This window comes from Labrus bergylta, chromosome 17, assembly GCF_963930695.1.
Source record: "Labrus bergylta chromosome 17, fLabBer1.1, whole genome shotgun sequence".
NCBI classification, from domain to species: Eukaryota; Metazoa; Chordata; class Actinopteri; order Labriformes; family Labridae; genus Labrus; species Labrus bergylta.
In genome coordinates this window covers 19768580-19789650 of record NC_089211.1, presented here as the reverse complement: position 1 = coordinate 19789650, position 21071 = coordinate 19768580, and the positions used below count along the sequence as shown (strand labels likewise).

General features: G+C 40.1%; 1 protein-coding gene across 3 annotated transcripts in view; it reads right to left on the bottom strand.

The window, feature by feature from the left end:
* ptpn13 (protein tyrosine phosphatase non-receptor type 13) overlaps nucleotides 1–21071 on the bottom strand; it is a 48453-nt gene that overhangs the window by 9243 nt on the left and 18139 nt on the right. The window contains exons 8-25 of one of the 3 annotated variants that reach the window (XM_065965675.1): nucleotides 15783–15875; nucleotides 14037–14136; nucleotides 13286–13511; nucleotides 11455–11529; nucleotides 11192–11363; nucleotides 10603–10753; nucleotides 10348–10486; nucleotides 9081–9233; nucleotides 8387–8569; nucleotides 8116–8278; nucleotides 7085–7523; nucleotides 5496–5599; nucleotides 4081–4134; nucleotides 3491–3580; nucleotides 3193–3300; nucleotides 2686–2817; nucleotides 1719–2203; nucleotides 1145–1276 (exon numbers count right to left, since the gene is read on the bottom strand). In XM_065965675.1, coding sequence (XP_065821747.1) covers nucleotides 1145–1276; nucleotides 1719–2203; nucleotides 2686–2817; nucleotides 3193–3300; nucleotides 3491–3580; nucleotides 4081–4134; nucleotides 5496–5599; nucleotides 7085–7523; nucleotides 8116–8278; nucleotides 8387–8569; nucleotides 9081–9233; nucleotides 10348–10486; nucleotides 10603–10753; nucleotides 11192–11363; nucleotides 11455–11529; nucleotides 13286–13511; nucleotides 14037–14136; nucleotides 15783–15875 — 2999 coding nt within the window. The remainder of the gene's footprint in view (nucleotides 1–1144; nucleotides 1277–1718; nucleotides 2204–2685; nucleotides 2818–3192; nucleotides 3301–3490; nucleotides 3581–4080; nucleotides 4135–5495; nucleotides 5600–7084; nucleotides 7524–8115; nucleotides 8279–8386; nucleotides 8570–9080; nucleotides 9234–10347; nucleotides 10487–10602; nucleotides 10754–11191; nucleotides 11364–11454; nucleotides 11530–13285; nucleotides 13512–14036; nucleotides 14137–15782; nucleotides 15876–21071) is intronic. The other 2 variants (XM_065965677.1, XM_065965678.1) reach the window with 2 other exon arrangements.

Genomic DNA, 21071 nt, shown 5'->3' with positions numbered 1-21071 from the left:
GAGACCTCATTGAGGCAAAGCATGAGTTCGAATCTGACCTCGGTCCCTAGCTGCATGCCCCCACTCTCTCCTCCCAGAACTTCCTGTCTCTCTTTAGCTGTCCGATCAAGTAAAGGCAAAAATGCCCCAAAGAATCTTAGCTTCGGAATACATTTTTAAAAAAGGTAGTTTTTGAAGCATGCTGTTGATTATTTGATCTGCTTATTGTCCAAAGAAAGCTAATTTCAGGCATTCAAATGTACAGTATATAAATAATCAATCCCTATGCTGATGGTCTTGATTGCTTTTGTAGTTTATAATAAAAGTAATCAATATTTAATATGTGTACGCTTCAAAACCTGCTAGAAACTCCTCACAGGAACTTTGCAATGACACCATGTTATGCTCCCTTTCTGCCTTGTTGACAACCATTTTTGATGTTACCCCTGTTAAATGTCCTTCATATTCCAATTAAGCCTTGGTTGAATTTTCTAATTATTCCTCAAACAAGTTAGACAAAGCGTTCATCATATCACAACCATGAATCAGTTGAAAATGTAATACTACTCTGTGAGGTTATATACAAAATGACTGAGAGGTTAAATCTAAATAATCAGAGACTGGTGAACTACTATTCCATGTCCATTAGGTGATGGTAGTCGTGATGATGAGTTTATTGTTTAGGTGGATTTTGTGGTTATTTCTGTTTGTTTGCCAAGACAGAGAAAACACTCAATCACTGATTATTTTTCAACACTAATACTGACAGCAACCCTGGTCTGAGACGCACTGTTAAGTCAGTTATTATTGGGTGTTAATAAAAGAGAGAAATTATATTAGTGGCACTCCAGTGAGTCACTCTAGAGTCAGCAGCAAACATGTAGGAAACCTCTGGAAAGTTGGCAAACCAGTCGTGTTTAAGCTCGTTACTGTAAACGATACAACTCATACTGTGTGACTTCATTCATTTAAAAAAAAAAAAAAAAAAAGATGTAAAATAGATCGCATGCAAAAAGATGAAAGCAGACAATAGTCCAACAAGAGCCTCCAGATTTGACAGCATGCAGCGTGACGAAAGCAACCCAATCCAAGCGACATGAATACTAACGAACAACAGTGACGAGATGAGGTGGGGAAAGGGTCAAAACAAAGAGAGGGTGAAAACCTTGCCGAACAGTACCGTGACACTTATGCCCAGGCTGCTGTCTTTTTTGGACAGCTCAACGTCAAATAGTTCTCCTGGATGGAGACTATTGACCCCTGGGGCATTACCATTTACATTTTCCATGATGTTTTCCTGCAAACAGAGAACAGGGTATTAAGTGGAATTATCACAAGCTGGGACATGCAGAAAAGAGAAACGGGATCGAGGGAGGGTGAGGAGGCTGAACTTGGTTATGCTGAGAAGAAATAGAGCAGATATAACATGCAGTTTACAGATAAACTGCCCTGCAATGACATCATAAATGCCATGATGGGCAAGGGTTATATACTGTACAATAGGTAGTTAGTCTAGCCAAGCATCTGACATGTAATGTATAGTGCTTGCTTGTGGAAGAAGTATTCCTTATTTGTTCCTTTGACTGAAGTTGTTTTTTATTGGCATCAGGATTTAAAAAAAAAAAACATTGTGAGGTTTCATTCCTAAATGTCCTGAGTAGATAACTACAATGTAGAAGGATGTAAAAAAACGACCTAATTCAAAATCACAAAAGAATCCATAAACACAGAGGCCGAACCTTTTTGACCTTGAGCGTCTCCTGACTACTTGAGTAAGTCTCCTCATCCATGTCGGAATCTCCCCAGTCTGAATGCTCGGTGACTTTGGGAGCTTCAGACACTTTAGGTTTTCTAGTTTTGGGTGGCAGAGCTGGAGGTGTAGGATCCAAACCCACATCAGGTTCTGGTCTTTGATGCTGGGCAATGGGTGCAGTAGCGGGAACAGCTTTAGCTCTCTCGAGGCAATGCTGAACATTAATAGCAGGAGGTTTGATGACTTTAGCGACACTTCCTGTCCTGGTGTCCTGTGAGTTGAGGACGATGAGCTGGTGGACTGGGGATGAGGTGGATGACAGAGTGCCAGCGTTTGGGAGAGGAGTGATAGGGCTTCCTGCTACCACCTTCTCCTCTGAGGAGCTATCAAAATCTAGGTCTCGTCTCTGTCCTGGGTTAAGTGCCTTTAATGCAGAGTTGGATTGGTAGGGAAGATAGTCTGAAGGAGATTCTGCCAAAATAAAAAAGTAGATAAATTATTAGGCTTGAAATCATAGACAACAAGTGACAACAATCATGGCTAAATGATGCAAAGATGTATGGGTTGAACAGAATAGACTGTTGACAGGTGTTGGCCCCTCCGCAAATAAAGAGGAATGCTCTGATGTCAGTAGCTGATGTGTCGCATCAATTAAAGTTAGCAAGCTGGTAAACCTAACTGCTGATTCAAAACAGAGTTGTGTTTTTTATTGTGTTCAAGTGGCATTTAAAGAGGAGGGACTACAGACAACAATGTTAATGCATTAAATCACATTGATCATTTGAAAAATAGACAAGTGGAATTACAAAGAAATTATTTTAAAAAAAGGGAATCGGTCATCTGCTGAATAGTTGATTTTAACATTGTTATCGGCCGTGCTTTTTTTTTTTTTTTTTAAATCAGGTGCATGTCAAACCATTTTACAAAATCTACATTCATGTGCCTGATTTTACCTTTGTACAGCCTCTCTTTGGGCTGGGACACCACCAGGTTAACATCATCAGCAGCATTCTGGAGGATGTCGACCGTGGTGGCATGAGACAGGCCATGGAGGTTCACATCGTTCACTGAGATCAGCCGGTCACCTGCATAAACATTACCAAATGATTAACACATGGAAGACAGATCTCTGTGGCGAGAGATTGAACTGCTAACCAAGTGGCAACCTCCTGTTTTGAAAAAGTGAAGCCAATGCAGAAGGGCAAAAAAAGTGCAGGTTATGACCCGCCTTAACTCCACCTCTTGTCTGTTTCTAGACTGAACAAAAGTTAGAGTGAGAATATATTTTCCACGTGATGACCGCCATCGTTTGGCTCAAACGCCTCTTCAGAAACAAATGGGTGACATCACTGAAACTATGTCCATGTGTTATAGTACAGTCTATGATCACAACACTCTGAAAACCCCATGTTATCTGAGCATAGAAGACAAACAGTACAACAAAACACTGGCCGTCCTACCAGGTTTGAGGCAGCCATTGACATCAGCGGGACCCCCAGGAGTGATGGAGCTAATAATTGTGCCGAGGTCCATACGACCAGAGTTCTCCCCTCCCACAACCTGAAACCCTGGAGAACGCACACAAGCACAATCAAGTGTTAACACATACATATATGTGGTGGACACATTCAAATACAAAACAACAGTGTAACACAAAAGCCATTTATATTTCTTGCCAGCTCTGACAGATGAGAAATGGCAGCAAAGAAAAGTGTGAAATGGAGTTGCTATTTTGGCAAAAATCAGAAACACGCTTACCCAGGCCATATTTCACATCTTTCTTCAGGTGTACAGTTGTGATTTCTCTCTCTGGAGACGGTAAGGCACTGAGCTTTTTCTTGAGTGAGTCTGTGCAACGCAAGGAAACGCAAGTTCTTACATTTACTGGAATGTACTGTGGATGCACGCCATCACAAATGAAACCACTCTGAGAGCATATATCTACATGTTTTACTATTAATCAGCCCAGGCAGGCTTTTGTTCCAAAAGGGCCCCAACTTCAGAAAAAGGAGGGTTAAGCTAGGATGAAAGGAAAGGTCACGAGTTCAGTGCAAAGCATGAAGCTATTAAAGAGTGGGACGAGGGCCAGTTTCACAGATAAGCGAAGAGGACAGAGACTCATTTCTGTATTATGTAAGTCTGATTTAGAACACAGTCTTTTGTTCTTTTTTGGGGGGTTTTTAGATCCACACTTGGCTGTGCCTCAGTCAGCATATGATTAAAAATTAGGGGTGGATAAAGATATATTACATATATTCACATGCATGTTGACATTAAACTGTATACAAAGTGTGGAAAGCCTGTGTCTACATAGATGTGAAAATCAAAGACAGATTCTCAGTACATACCGTTGATAGAGGCGGGGGTGGAGGGAGTACCAGAGGAACTGTGCATACTGACGCCTATGAACATAACACAAGAGGTCATCAGGACACAACTATAAATAATAACACAAACTTCTTGGCACTTCTTGACACTTAAACAATTAACAGCATTAATATGAACCTTTTCAGACACTGACCCCTACCTATAAGCCCCCTGCATAATCAGACCATCTTATTCCAATACAAGCATTTTACATGAACAAAATAAATCAGAAGTTAAGCTCAACATGCTGCATTAATATTTATTTATATAAGATAGGATACAGAATAGCATCTGTTGGAGGTTTTATACTTTAATCTCTATCCTTCATAAAGGCTTTCGGTAGAAAATAGTTTTGAGTCAAAAAGCTTTCTTCCTTTAAGTAAACGAGAACAGAATGTGTGGGCACTCTGCACATGTGAAGCAGATGACAGTGTTTCAACCGCCCAGGTATATAAGCGGACAACCAAATACATTTCCCGACCTGTTTTAGAGGGAGAGAGAAAGAGTCTGCTGGTATGTCCCTATTGCTAATGCTTTGACTGAGGTGGGACGTCTCATGTTAAGCTTCTTATGCCTTCATTTTAATATTTTTCTGCAGCTGCAGCTGATATTATGCTGCACTCTTAAGGACTGATTCCAAAACACATGCAGGTGGTCAAATGCACCCTGAACAGCGTGTCTTTTGCACTGGGGCTGGTTTGCACGTTTTTAAATGTTACATTACGCTTTTGTTTGAGGAGAAAACGTCTCCTTTCTGTGCAATTCAGCCTCATTGCAAAACAAGTGTCTGATTCTTCTCTTATGTGTCTAACACCAGCGCTAAAAGCCAAAGACAGAGTGGAGCAAAAACTGTGGTAACTGCACTGCAGTACTTATAAAGAGATTTAATACTACTTTGACATTGATATTATTAACAAAACCTGGGGTTAAATCAGCTCCACACTTCATTCACATTAGAGGAGACGGTCTGGAGCTGTTACACAAAAGGATGCAAGTTTTTTTGTTTTTTAGTCTGGCATCTAAATAAACCCTTAAAAAGATGCACATTAAGACACAAAACAAGAAGAAGGTAAACTCTTTGAGCCTGTTTGATGATCATTAGAGCGATATGCTTTGTCAATAAGACCTTGAGACGGAGCAGATATAGAAAATGATGCACATTTTTTGGAGCCATTCTGCTGCAATCCATGAATCCTGCCCGTAGTTTATGATGATCGATGTGATACATTTTGAAATCTAAACTACTGTTGAGATATAATAACAGTATTTTTATTTACTAGTGTCAAAATGACACATTTACAGAAGCCAGATGAACATTTCAGATTGGAACACCACAACACTCACGCTATGCTTCACGATAGAGCTGCATCCTCCCTCCCATCGTCATCAGCCTTACCTACTACATATGCTTGTCCAGTGTCCTCTATGGAGGACGAGTCGGATTCTTTTTTTCTACCGTGACTCCAGGCTGGGCTGCTGTGGGAGAGTACTCCAAACGATCTGTAAGGAAAAGAGAGGACATGGAAATTTAGCCTGGTGCGTAAGGCTGTCAAAAATGTAAAAAGCTTTGATACCAAACGTTTTAAAACAATACAATCCCTGTTATTTTAATAACCACAGTAACTAAATATTCCAAAGCTTTGAAAAACAAAATACAGATCTTCAGCCACATTTTCAACCCAAAGTTGCCATGTGCAAAAGAGAGAGAGAGCAGCAGTGGTCCACTCAAGTTCAAAAGGTCATCAAATGCAGATGTTCCTCAAGTCGTTTTGTCATATCATAAAGTTGCACGACCTACAATTATGTCAAACAGACCAAGAGCCGAGGAGGTGACCACGGTGAAGACACTGTCTAAACTGAACAATGCCTTGCTATGGTACTGAAACGTGGCCAATGTGTTCGTACAATGTAGACAGTGTGCAGAAGTTTACTTGCAATTTTGGTAATTAAAAACGAGACATTTCTAAACTTGTGGTGCCGAATAGTTCTATTTTTGTTGCTGTGGTATTTTCACATGTATCAATACTGTTTGTTTTCAACTATCATCATATCGAAGTTTAAAATTCTGGTATCATGACAACCCTACTGATGAGACAACTTATGTTGGATTCATTGATTCTCACTACTACTTCAGTGTGTATATGTTTTTTTTTTAATGCAGAAAATCTTAAAATCTCACATCTTTAGTAAAGCCGACACGAGAGGGAGCAACTGGCACGAGAAAAGGGTTTCTTTCTATGAGGAACACACACTGGTTGGCACAATCGCACAAAAACAGAAACACAGACACTAGGGCGCATGTGCACCCACACACCCAGACCCCCAGAGGATTAATTAGAGGGCGGAGGTACAGCTCTGTGTCTCAGTGGTGTTAGCGAGGACTTGTTACTGGGGCTATAGCTCTGCCTTAGTAACCTAAGTCTGTCCTGAAGTGAGCTAGGAGACTGAAGACTCTAACTAATAAACACAAGATGCAATTTCCTGAACTGTGCTTAAAATAAGACTTTAAAGGGTTAATTAGGGAGTAAAAAAAAAAGCCATCAAACATAAGAGTTGCTGCAGAGTTTTATGGATGGTTTAGTGATCAAACACAAAAGCAATAAACGTCTGCCTTTACAACACCCACTACGGCTTTATTCCAAAGTATTCTCCTTCATATATACAGTATCTGTATGTTAAAGCTACAGGTGGCAACATCATTTCATTTAAATTTGACTTAACATACTTCGATCATTTTATGTCACTTACAACATTGCATTGAATTGTTCCTTTAAATAAATGTGTGTGTGATCTGCGTCTCTAGCGTTGTCCCTTTGTATAGGTTTTTTTTTTTTAACAACCTATCAGGGTTAGCTCGCGCACAACGAGCCAATCACAGCAACTCAAAACAAACTTGCTCCATCCAGGTTCTACATGACTTTTGGTGGCATCTCTCTCTCTCTCTCGCTCAACTCAGATTTTTGCACATCACTTCTTTTTACTCACTTGTCCTGTTGTTGTGAGAGCGAGTCTGTGTCCGAGCTTGCTATCTGCTGTTGCTGCAAGCGAGAGGCAATTTGGTTGGGTGGTGCCTGACTCATCCTGACGTGCAACTGGCCATGGTATGACTCGGCCGGCGCTTGGTGCTCCAGAGACTCTGGCATCTGTGCGAGGTTGTGGTGGGAGCGGCTCATAATCCGGGGGTTGGAAAGGACCGTTGAGGTGGCTGGATTGAAACCCGGAAAGTGGAACTCATCTTGGACTAATAACGGGCCCGATGGGGACTTGTTCAGAGCTACTTCTGAGTATGAGATCCTCTTCAGGTGGTCTGGGTTGGAGCGAGTAGATAAGCTGGGGCCCAGGCTGCCTGAGCTCACTGTCCTGCCCACTGAGTTTGCACCCCGAGGGTCAATAGGATACTGCAAGCTGCTCAGAGGGTTGTTCTCTGAGAAACAGAAACATGGAAAATTGTTTAAACCTTGTCGTGACTTTGTGTCAACAATCTCGTGGGAGTTTGGGACGTGACGGACAAAAGGCTGTTCTGTTATTAAGCAGAGTGTAACAAACCATCTGGAGCAAAGTACCATGAAAAAGACAAATGAAGTGTTCAAGATCACTCAAACGAGTAGCATTGATGTGATTAAATAACTTCTGAGGAAACTAAATTTGAACACAAACAGGTAAAAAAAAAAAATGGGCATGAAGGTTGAGATAATGGTTTATGAGTTTTAGTTTGTTAAAAGCTTCTCTTTTTTTTACAAATTCAAAATATGAACTAGAAATCAAATGTTATGTGAGGTAAATAGATGAGCATCAGATTTTTATCTGGAGCGGAGAAGTGGGATCAGACATATTCATCAGGAGCAGGACAAAGATCAGGTAGTGAGTGAGACACCATAAGACGTTTTTTTTTTTTTTTTTTTCTGGTTGCTGTGATCTGTCCCTTTTGTTGACCTTCCCCTCGGTAAAGAAGTAACTCCTTGGAGTCTGAATATAAACCTCTGTTAGAATCTAGGCTATATGATATGAACCCTTACCCAGCTCCTGCAGCTCCTGGTTGTTTTGGCGGGCCTTCATCTGCAGGTGGAACTTGTGTTGATCCGAGCAGAGCTGTAGCAGATACTGACACGTCTTGTTGCTGTCTGTCTGAAACTGGTGTTTAATCTCATCTGATGTGTTCTGAAGGCAAATCTTCTTTTTCTGCAGGATGAAGAGTCACATTTTTTATTGCTAAAAACAAGGAACAAAAAGGCCACGTTTAAGTGATTAATAGTGTGTCACACTTATTTCTGATCACAAAAAACATACCGCAAAGGAAATCTTTTTCGTCTCCCTCCAGGGGAACCTTAGCACCGGGGTTCGATTTCCATTAAGGACCTCAAAGATGAGCACCCCCTTGGTGAAGACACCCAACATGATGCCAGTCTGGGACCTTTTCTCAGGAAGCACCCGGTGGAAATGGACACCGTACTCTGTCAGCCTCTGGCTCACCTTTAAGGGAATAAATACAGAGAGTCTCACATTTACAAAAATACACAACATGAAGAGAGAGGAAGGGATGCAAATGTTTTAATAAAAAGATTAGATTTGAGCACTCATGTAGAGAAGAGTTCTTTCATTGGATCAGTAATCCAATAAGAGAGAACTGATTTTTAACTGATAAAACACAATCTGATAATATTATTAGATTTGGTTCAGCTCAGTTTCATGAGTAGTTGATGGACTCAGAATAAAAAGCAGTGGCACTGCACAACTTCTTGTTTTTTTAGTTGCCACTGTAACCTTTTCTTTGCTGGCAGATATTATTTCAAATGTACTAGAGCTTCTGCAAAACAAATCTCCTTTCATCGTTTTCATAAAAAATCTGACACTATATTTAAACAATACCTCGATTGTATTAGTCCTAATCATTGCAGTAAATGATTACAAGATGAAACAGAAAGTGTATAAAAAAGTTTTTGTTTTATCTATCTGAAATCCTTTATACTCTGGCCTCACTGACCTTGAGAAACTCAAACTCTGCCTCGGACTCAGATGCTCCGTAGTAGTTGCTGTGAAGTTTGGGCAGCTCCTCTTTGATGGTCGTCTGGTTCACCTTATCCAGGACTGTTGCTGGCAGGTAATGCTCCAGTCTGAAATAAGTCTTCCCATGGAGCTACGGGACAGACATTGAATGTATTATTATTCAGGTTCATAGTTTGACTCATAAGATTCAAAGTTTGAACTGACAGAACCAGCATTCACTGTTGTAGATGTTGTTTTTAGTTACATTATATTCAGAAATATTTTCTTCTTCATAAAAAAGTAAATAACTCACGAAAGATCAAAACAAGACATTCAAATGAATCAATCAGGCAAAAGAATGAAGGTCACACTGTGACAATGCAGTTACAGCCAGTCTTTGAAGTAAACAGTTTTAAGCTGACTGATGACACCTTCAGGAAACTATATAAACCTCCTGTGAGAAACATTTGCTTTGTGTTGATTTTAGAGACCTCTGTGGACCTCTTCCACTGCAAAAAATTGAAATTAGACAAATATATTTGTCTAATTTCAAGTCAAAAATGTATCATTACATACATTATATCACCTTCACCTAACGAGTCCGGATAAACGTCTTACATCAGGATACAAAAAGAGAAGAAAAATGGCTTGAATACCAAATCAGTAAAGTATCTGCCAATGCAGCAAGAACATTTAACTTGTCACGTGTCTTGAAATGGGATGTTTTATCTAAGTTAGTTAGTATCATTTCATTTCTTTTAACAAGTAAAGTTCTCATGCCGCATTAGCTGATATTTTTTACTTATTACAAACAATTCAGACCTTTTGCCTCGTGGCAGCTTGACCTTGAAACAAGATGTTTATCTGGACTAGTCAGGTGACTTATAAGTTTAATAAGATATTTCTGACTGAATACATGCTGCTAAGATTTGAGTTTTGGCAGTGTCTTTCTTTGCTCATGTTGTCTTGTGAAGTGGCGTTTTCTAAAAAATCTTAGCCTTTTATCCTTTAACAGTCAGTTATATTTGGGAATCTTTGCTGTCCTGTAGAAATGTAAACAAAATGCTGTTTTGGCAGCTTACTTTACCTCGTCGCATTTGATGCAGTGTTTCAGGCACCAAAAATAACAAATAAAGAGATCATGTATCTTTTGGCTGAGGGTCTTGTTTACTTTTTTTAGGTCAAATAGAGGCATCAGTACTCATTTCAGTCTTTTTCATATCCAACTAAAACTCCTCACAGGAGCTTTAAAGAGACACTGGTACCTCAGGTTGGTAGTCATTGAATTCAGCCTGCAGTGCCAGTGACGCCAGCAGCATGGCATTTTCTGTGTCACAGCGCACCCTCTCCTCCAAGATATCCTTCCTCAGCTGTAGGTAGTACTGATGTTTGGTCATAGCATGCCTGTTGTACACAGAAGAACACTTTATTTTTGTTTTTCATACATGTGATAAACCATCATTGTCTATTGTCTTGAAAAAGGGTTATTTAGATTCTCACCATCCCACATACACACTTACTGTATGAGGTTGACGTCATCAAGGAAGAATTTGATGCGTAAGAAAAGATTAAAAGGCACATCCAATTTCTTCTTCTTAGGATCTTCCTTCCATCCCTCTGGGGCCACCTTGGATAGTTTGGCATCAGGATCGACGAAGAAAAACTCATTATCTGTGTGTAGGGTTGTTACAGGGAGGAGATCAGGGAGGGTGAGGAGTCAGAATAAGAGGGAATTAAGGAGTATTGTCAGTCTGCATGCAGACACACAGGCTTTGCATCTTTAATGAGACAGTAGGTGTAGAAAATGAGTTTAAAAGGAAACACAATTAACCTCTGCACTAAAAACTAATCAAACCTCATCTTACATGCTTGACATGTAATCTCAAAGTTTTACACCTTGCATTTAAGGTGGGGGGGATTTCAATGACATGCTGTTTCATTGGATTTCTGGAAAGTTCTCTTATCTGAGAAAGAAGTTATTTAAGGTCATAATGGATCTGTGACTGAAATAATAATGAGGAACTTTAACAGCTATGGTAAGATAAACTCATAAGCACTATCACTTCTTCAAATGTAGCACAGACACAACACAGAAGAAACACACAGTACCTCTGAGGTATGCAAGGCTGAAGAGATGGTGCTCCACCAGCCCGATGTGGGCGACCACCATATCGAGAACGTCTTTACACACAGCTTTGATGTCACAGCTCAGCTCCAGCTTTTGGCCATTCAGCAGCACCACGCCAACCTTCCGCTGCACCTCTTCCACCTTCCCACGTTTCTTATTACAGAGAGAAAAAGAGAGTTTAGACATATTATAAATGAGACATGACGTAGTTTCTGGATCATTTTGTTCACAAGCACATCCTCACCATTATTGAAGAGGGGACAGATAAAGCGACGGGAGGCTCACTGGCCATCTTCACAAACTCAGGACCAAGGAAGTTCTGCCGTGGGTGTAAAGATAAAATGTTATTTTAAAATGGCAGAAAAACATTTTTTTTACCAAGAATGTTAAAGAATCACTTCAACTTTTCAACTATCTTTTACTACCATGAAAACTGAGATGATAAAAAATGATTAATTGTGAGTGATGAAAAGCAATGCAAAATTAAATTAGAAATCGACCTGCATGATATGAGAAAATATGAAATGTGCGATATTATAAAGTGGGATAAATAAACAAATATTGGATTCCTTATCAGCTAGAATTCACCTGTTAATGTCTATCTGCTGTTCTTCTTCATCCATTCAACAGGTTAAACGTTCCAATGCGGATTGAGAAAGCAGTGTTTTACCAAGAATATGTTGTCTTCCTTAGTGTAATAAATTCAGACTATAGCGATGTTTTAGTTGTGAACGCTCATATCGAGATGAAGATTATATTGCGATTAATGTGTTCATACGTGACCAAGTCTGAATCACATTTTTAAGAACTCCTGTTTGACACATGCAAGCTTTGCACTTCGCCTTAAGGTTGACACGATATTAGATTTTTAAAATTAGTTTCGAGTTTAGTAAAAATCAAACAATATTGATACTTGATACAAAGGCAACAACAATAGAAATCCTAGGTACCTAATATTGGGAGATATCTTGTTTTAATTGACATAAATGTTCAATTCTCTTACTGCTTACTGTTTAAATTTCTTAAACACATTGGTAAATTGCTTAATACTTTATCCAATTAGGACAGTGTCTCCTTTGCTGCCACCTCCTCTGCTCTCTTTACGTTTGTTAGATACATAAATGTAACTTTTGCATCTTTATGAGACTCCAACAGGATTTGAGAAACATCAGTATTTACAAACATGTGTACTTGAATGGACCAGCGCTGCTCTCTCTCTTCTGCCGGAGGTACATGATACATGATTGTATTGTTTTTAAATAAGTGGTATAGAAAAGTGTCTGAAAATGTGGACATCCTTGGCTGCTCTGATCATGAGATTTTACTGACGACCGCTCACAAGATATTTTAACTGTTGCACACACTTCCTCGTTTTTTGTTTTGTTGTGTAATCAAGTCTCAACAGAAGTGGAAGAGCAAGATTCCTTTGCTATGAGTTGAAGTTTTTCTTCTTACCGACTTGAAATCCTTCACGTCCAAAATGACGTCACTTTGCAATCAAGCATAAACACACTGCAGCTAACATGTCTCGCCTGTGAGAGAGTAATTCACTTATAGGATTATAATTAATATACAACGTTTAAGGTTTTACTGCCAGCATCAGCAGATTGGTTGCCACGTTTACCACATGTGTGAACACATTTTAAATTTGTGATAGCTGGAGTCATAAATCACTTCTTACCCAGAAAACCCCACATGTCCCACAATCCCACTCATTTGTAATCATCACGGAGAAGCTGACATAATTATGATTCCAAGTCAGCAATCTTGTATTTACAAAACTTCCAGTCAGCAAAGCAGCAAAAAAAGGAGTCGCCAATGAGCTCATGGGAGATTAAATAGTACATTCATTATTAATTATTCTAAAATAAACAGTAAGACTTGGATGTAGGGAGGGCATTGAACTAAGTGCATTGAAACATATTTTTTAAAAGACTTTGGAGTTGGTTGAGTCATGTATGTGTTTTGATGTGGTCTTGTCACTATCGGGATAAATTAGGATAAATAACTGAATTGATCCTCAAAGTTAAAATCTTTAGAAATTGTTTAAGGGAGTTAAAAGGGCGTGAAACCACCTTGGATTTGCGAAGTGGAACAGAGGAGGTGTAGAGTGGGTCTCGGAGATCGAGCATGGAAGTGCGAGGTGGGGCCAGGGGGTCGTCTGGCGGGTAGAGGTTGGCCCTGGACAGCCTGTTGGCCAGGTGAGCCTGGAGCCGCTGCACCTCCTCCTCCTCCTGCTTCTGCTTCTGGAGGAGCAGCTCTGCTCCAACCAGACTTTCATCAGCTGCCCCCTCATACTGCCTACAGGGAGAAGAGAAAGAGTGGGGTCAGGAGGAAGTCTAAACGGAAACAAGGCTTATGTGTGTTTTTTTTTCCTTTCTTTATTGTATTTTTATTGGTTTATTCATAAAATGAATAATTCAAAGTAGTGACACGAGGATGAGAAGTCTGACACAATGTGTACAAACAAAGTGAAACAGTAGGTTATATGTAATCTTTCAGCATACAGGGGACGACAAGCGCTGAGTGCAGTGGGACAGATAGAAAACAGAGTTTTTCTGTCAGCAGGCATAACAACAGCAACAGGCAGTTCTCTGTAACGCCAGAGATTAGAGAGATAGAACTTGTTCAATGTGGATGTCACGTTAGATGACCTCACTAGGGAAGCATGGGGCTTACCCTGCTGCGCCGCACCGCAGCTGTGTGCGGTCGCGCTCATCATGATGAACTGAATTTGCAGATGATGTTGGATGAGGATTATTTAAGGATGAGAGCAGCTGTACGAGGGCTGCTTCTGGGATTAAAAACATAACAGTGATGCTTTACCTGAGCCTGTGTGCACTGTGACCGGTCAGCGACAGGGCATCGTGCTCAGAGGAAAGAGCCAGCTGAGAGCCAAACCTCCTCACCTCGCCTGGTTTCTTAGCTGGGACAGAAATGGGATTATTAGCCAAATAACAGATCATCACAAAAAGGAGTCAATTTTGTTTTTATATCTACACAAAGAAACACACCCCTTCTGAGGCAGACACCCACACTGTGGTGCACATGTACCTGCATGAACATGTGTTTAAGGAGTAGGAGTAGTTATTGAATAGTAAAATCGGGTCAAATAAACACAAAGTCTTAATGCTTTGTTTTCCTGAGTTAAAGATTTGGACGAAAGAACACGAAGAATCACTGTATTACAGCAAACTTAAGTAACATTTTAAGTTAATAACCTTTTGGCCTTTGCTAAATCTGTCTCAGCTGCACTGATAAGTTCAGGCATATATGTCTTACTGGAAGTGGTGGGAACTGCAGGGAAACTCGCGCTATGATATGTTGCCCATGACAACACTACTATCACAATACAGCAATTCTACTCATAAAGCTATATTGCAAAATAAGAATATGAAGTGACCCGAAAGAAGTCGATTTTTTACCTGAAATTTGGAGTGGATTTCACCTCATATCATGCTCTTCAACTTCCTTTTACTGCTGTGTGATATCATCGAGCTGTTTCTTCTTTTATCCCACTATCAACCTATTCTTAGTCTATTCATTTCCGTTCTCATTAGCTTCAGTCACGACATCATGACCATCATGAGGAGTCATGAAGTGACAATGTGATGAGTCAAATTGACAGGGAAGTCCATTTTTGCGTGTATTAAAATATTTATAACTTACACAACAGGTTTGATCATTGTATCCCATGAGTCAAGATGACGGTGTATTGCCGTATTGATATTAATCCCACCCCTCATAATTTAAGACCATTCTAAACCATATATGAAAATGAATTGTTTAACAGCCTATACAATGTGTTAAATATCATCATTGAGGTATTAAACTGACAGACGGACAGAAGTGGAGGGTATATGTGTAACTTAATTCTGGAAGATTACATCTGAGCTGATGAGTTTTGCTTAATACTGCAGCCAGAGATTTGTGTTGTCACCTGAAACTGTCAGACTGCGGGCTTCCCACGCTACTTTGATATTGTAGCCTGTGTGATATGTTACCTTGTGTAATCTTTCATTGCTAAGAACATGACCTAGTTCCATTACCTGACTGTGAAAATGTGACTGAGAGACGTGGCAGTTACATGGGAACAACTGAAGAAAATATTCAGATATTCCCAAAATCTGAAGCAGTGGATTTTGTTTGTTGTGTGTACCAAAATGTGCCTGAGATGATTTGCAACAAGACAACAGGGAATCCAGCTCTGAGCAGTAAAAGTACTGCTCGTTTTCTTGTTAAATGATTCGCTCATTGTTCCAGGTATAAATCAGTTCTTGAGTAGATGGATAAAAAGAAAACCAGCAGGAACCAAACTGAAAACCGTGCAGGCCTAGTGTTTTATTGAGTCTACTGTAATGGGCAATTTATGACAACACAGGAAGGGATGGCTCTTTTGGTTTTTCAATTTCACCTCGACTGCATGCACCAAAATGAATTATGTGTGTGCAGCACCTGCTACCTGTTACTTAAGCTTTGCACACACACATATCACACAACAAGGTGTATTATAAAAGCCTCCATGAACCGTATAATAACAATGTTAAAGAACCCCTCAGATGCTTCTTTTACCATGTCTGTAGTCTGGATCAGAGGAGGTCACTGAGGGGCTTTCACTGGATGAGCTGTAATCACTATGGTACCTCTGGTGGGTGTGGACTGGGTCTGAGAAAAGAAGAAAGACAATCAGCCCGTGTTTTCAAAGATAACTTAATATGAGCCATGCAGTAAGATAAAACAGGAAGTGTTTCTGTGAGACGACAAATGGTTAAAACCATAAACTTCATGCACATGAGACAACTTAAAAATGGTAATACAGACTTGTTTGCTGTTTATAATGTGAAGTTGATTTAGTTATTTATTTTTAAACAAAACGATAAAAAGTTGTATGACTTTTTGGACAGCAGGTGGGATGACAAGCTGTACGTTTTCTTTTACGGGAGTCGTTTCAAATCCTCATGAGACCGACAGTAACCCCAAACCAGAAGACTGAAGAACACAAAGCATGGATTAGTCCTGCTGTTGGTAAACAATCAAAAGGAAAGACACCTGTAACTCATTGAAATGCTGCTTCCGCTCAAGTTGACACAGGCATTCCTCCTGTCAGGTTAGAGAACATTTTGTTGAGGGGGTTTTCTTCAGAACCACAACAAGAGCAGACCAGCCCACCACATGTATTTGCTTTTCTCTAAGCAATGCTTGATAAACTTAGTAATGACTTGAAAATCTGCAGCAACACAGGAAAACAACATTTACAACCGTCTAAACACCGAGCCTCATGGGTCATGTGTTTCGCTGGTTGGTACACAGAACTTGAAAGTCCTGCTCTTCAGTATCAGCTACATAGCTTAAATGAGTAGCATTCCCCAGCCATTGCTCAAAGAGCTTAGTTCAGAAGAGTTACACAGAACAACAGACTTGTCTTTGTAAGGGTGTCTGTCTTGAGATTAATCACAAGTAAAAAGCATAGTGTTCCAGCATGAAGTATAATCTAACCTGGAGGAAAGACGGCTGGTCTGAATGGTTTTAAAACAGTTTTCAATCATCTGCTCAGGACAGAGTAATTTAAAAAAAATCTTCTTTTTTTTTTTTTTTAACAATCATTTACCACGTCAGCTTTACAAATGGTGTGTTATATGGATTACAACAAGCATTATCACTCTCCAGAGTGTCAAGCGGTAATGCCCAGTTACTTTCCAGTTGAGTGAACATCTTGTCTACGTTAAACCGTACATCTTTCCCACAAGTGTTTGATAATAGCATTTGATGGATCAACACAAAAAAATTGTGTACATCTTATGTCTATCTATCTCTACAGGTCGAACATAAATCTAAAAAAAAAATATCGGCCAATACATCAGTATCTGATTTTTTTTCTCCACGATATCGATATCGGAATCTTCCCAAAAAAATCCCATATCAGTCGGGCACTAGTACAAAGTCCTACACTGTGGACTATATTGGAATATGTGCAATTACACATGTTTTTGAGAATTTGAGTTTCTGTAGAAGTTACAATTTTCTTCTGTGGATGCAGATAACCAGCATGTTCTAAAAAATCCCAGATGAAACTAGGTCCAATATTAAAGAACTGCCACATATGCAAGTTTGGCAGACATCACCCAACCTTACAACAGTTTATAAAGAAAATACCTTAAAAAAAAAAAAAAAAGGCACCACAACTTAAAATGAAAAGAATTGGGGATGGTCACAGCTACTTAGAAAGATACTGATATCTTTCTGACAATTTGAAAGTTCCACTAAATGGGTGGAAGGATTGGCTAGAGGGCGAAACAGATAAACATGTAGTATAAAAGTGGCCTCTCATTGCTCCTCCCCTCTGGCTGGTATTGTTCATTTGCCAGGAAATATAAAGTGTTGCAAAACAGATGAAGACAAAAGATCTTCAGATTGAATCGGTTGACTCTCTTAATCTCTTCCTCTTCCAATACAATAATACAATTGTACAATTGTAAGTAGCGAGCAAGCAGACACGTAAGAAGACATGAAAGAAGGAAAAGAGGAGTTTGTCCAGTCACAGTGAAGTCTTAGTTGTAATTAAATAATTTATGTGAGGTTAAGTGTGAAAAACCATAATGGGTTCAATCATAGTTTGATGCCTGGCCCTATTTTCTCTGTGCTCCATCAGGTCTTTTTCTCAGTATTGAGAGTCACACGCACTTGTTGGAAAAACAGTCTGTACACATTTTAAGTGGACGAGTATCATTTCCTGGGATAACAAATACGAGCTGCATTTATCTCTTCTCTTCCCTCTCCTCCCTTCACCCATCCTCTCATTCTCCCTCCCACACACCCCTGTTTATTTTTCCCTTCTCTCCATGTTTCACTGCAGATCTGGCACTTTTGACACCTCGACACGAGCTTTCTGTGAGAGCATAAACAACTTCTATAGGTTACGGCCTTTTGGGGTGCTCAAGCTGAGAGGAGACACAACCTCTCTGAGGTTATTTAAAGTCTGGTGGTCTTGGGGAGAAAGAAGGAGGCACATTCTTAAGTGAATAATAGCTTTCAGAACACATCATTTCCTCCCTCTACCACGTCAACATGACTAGGTAAAACAACATTGGGTGAAGATTTTGAAATAGCATGTGCAGAAGAAAAGGTTACTGTTGGAAAATGTCTATTTACAAAATTCCTAGAGTGCTTGTGAACCTTCATTGTGCGCCCTGGAATAGAGTCAGGCAGCTGATTAAAAAGGATCATGAATAAACTTAATTGTCATAAGCTTTTCATATAAATACTATAATCTTTTCCTGCACAGCTTTTGGAGTCAACAAACCAAAATGTGATCTAATTATGAGAATTTGGGAGGTGGGTCTTTGGTGACCAACTTTCCTTCCACTGAGACTGCAATGTTCGGTAATGTTGTCCAAGCTGGACCTGCCCCGGTCCAAAGCCACATGACCTGCCGCCAAGTGCCGGAAAAGTCCAATAATGTTTGGAATTCCCTCATCCGCTGCGCATGACTCCAATTACAGCCCAGAGATCTGCAAGGAAAGTTTCTACTGACTGATGCACCTTGGCACCAAAAAGGTGAGGGGGTGGTGGGGGGGGCTATTGTGTGAGGCATAGGGGACCAGGTATAAACATGCCCATGCAAACACAGGCATGCACAAACACAATGTTTAGTTATGCCCGTGTAATTCAGTTGAACACGAATGCAAGATGCACACACTAACACACACCCACACACACACACACACAGACAGCATGAAAAAGCAATGTGTAACTGGGTGAAACCTGAGAGCACTGACCACTGCTGCGCCATCACTTTCCTGCAGGAAAGAACAGAAAAAAAAATGTGAGAGAAAAAGAAAGAAAGGGAGGTCTCTGCCAAGTAACACATCCACGAGGCCCTGCAAATGGTCTGTGCTCAATTAGGCCCCATTCATACAGTCGCCAAATAGCTCTGGGATGGGATACAAAAATACTTTGGCTCTGCCTTCTTATTCAACCTCAGTCAGTTTGATGGGAGAAGATATTCCTTTGTGTCAACCGTAATGTATTTATCCAAACTAATACATAAAGAAAAGCCTCTCTCTGTGCAGGCACAAAATATAAACAGAGGCTACCCCCTGTACCCCCTCTATTTATTTTCAACTCCTCTTTTCACACCGTCATATGAAGAAATAAAATATGCCAAGTGCTTTCTGATTACAATCAACACAAGGCCAAAGGGGGAGGGAAGCAAAGAAAGGCAGGATTTGCTGGGGATAAAAAGCCACAGTCGAGAGGAGAAGAATGCCTTTGGTTGGTGGCTCGGTCAGCATTAAAAATAGCTGCCAGAAAAGCAGGGAGGCTGGAGGTCGGAGGAAGCGAAAGATTGGGGGATTTGGGAAACCAGCAGGAGAAGGAAAAGGAAGGAGAGGTAAAAGACAGAGGTTTATTATATGAAGCCATTCATGCTCCTCCAGTCCCCAGATGGCCAGCAGATCCATATAGCGACTTGTGACTCTTTGCACAAACTTATCTGCCTATAGAGACTTTACCAAGAATGCATTAAGCCCCTAAGGGAAACTTAAAGCTCTTGTGGCTGACTGTTGAGGTGTCAAACAATTGTGTTGTGTGTGCTTGGTTTAAGCATGTGATAAAATGAAGGTAGCTTTTTTCAGTCTGTAAATACTCTGCACAACTATGTGCTTATGTCTGTGCTCACAGTCATTTTAGAAGAAAAAAAAAAGAGTAATGGATTTTGCTATATAGCATGTATGACAGTCAGCAGCAGGCTAGAATTAATCTAGCCTGCAATTAGAATCAACCATTTGGAAACCTCTGCACCAGTGACTCATACATTCTGTCTAAACACTTCCGCACATACACTGCCAACGATACTTCATCCAAGCCAGCAAGCACCCAGGTCCCATCCCACATGGTAGTTTCAGGCGGACAAACAACCTGCAACTAGTCTGTGTGTCTGCCTGCTCACGTCATCGCATCACCGTCACATTTTCAGCTCTCAGATCAGCGAGGCTCAAGGCTCCCTGCAGCCTGTTTCGCGCACACGCTGCTGGCCCCCCCTTTTATTGCCTGGTAAATTCATTTAACCACTGAGTTTGACATGTGTTGTATATCTTTATGACACAGCTCGGGCCTGAAAAGGCTTTATTTCACCGATTTTGCTCATTGTCTCAGTAGCAAACTAAAGCTGACTTCTGTTTGAAATGGTGGGCCACCTCCCATGTGACATCGATTTAATATCTCTAAACTTTAAAGCTTATCCACTACATGTTCAAACAAAGCATCGGCACCACACATTACACAATAATGAAAATGAACACAAGCTCAGGCCTGTTAACAGAGTACCATGATCTTGCTCTACTTATGACCTTGTTGTTGTTGTTATTATGAGTAAGACAACATAAAATGTGGATTTGATAATCTGAATAAGCTGTAGCAGCAAAAACAGGCTGAGTGGAACGACACCTGGGGTTGTTTGTCTGTGTTCACAAAAGAAAAACAAGACAGGTAAGTCATGGTATTAAGTATTGTCAGAAGTACTTTTGTAAAGTCATCTCTCACAGGCTGTGAACATGTTGTCTTATGCAATCAACAACTTTCAATAATTGAAAACCACACAGCCACTAAGGTTGACCAAATGATCAACAAATCAAAACGTTTCTATACTTTTCATTACCACGTGCTCAAAATGACACAATCTGTTGTTTTAATGATCAATAGAATCAACAAGTATTAAAGCTTCAGATCTTGTCACGTTCCTAACAAAAAGCTGCAACAAACAAACAAGAGAGAGCACAATCTAAATAGCACAAATCCATTGACTATGGATTTGTGCAATAAAAGACAGTCTGCAAGAGTTTGCCTGCAATTTTGGGTCATAAA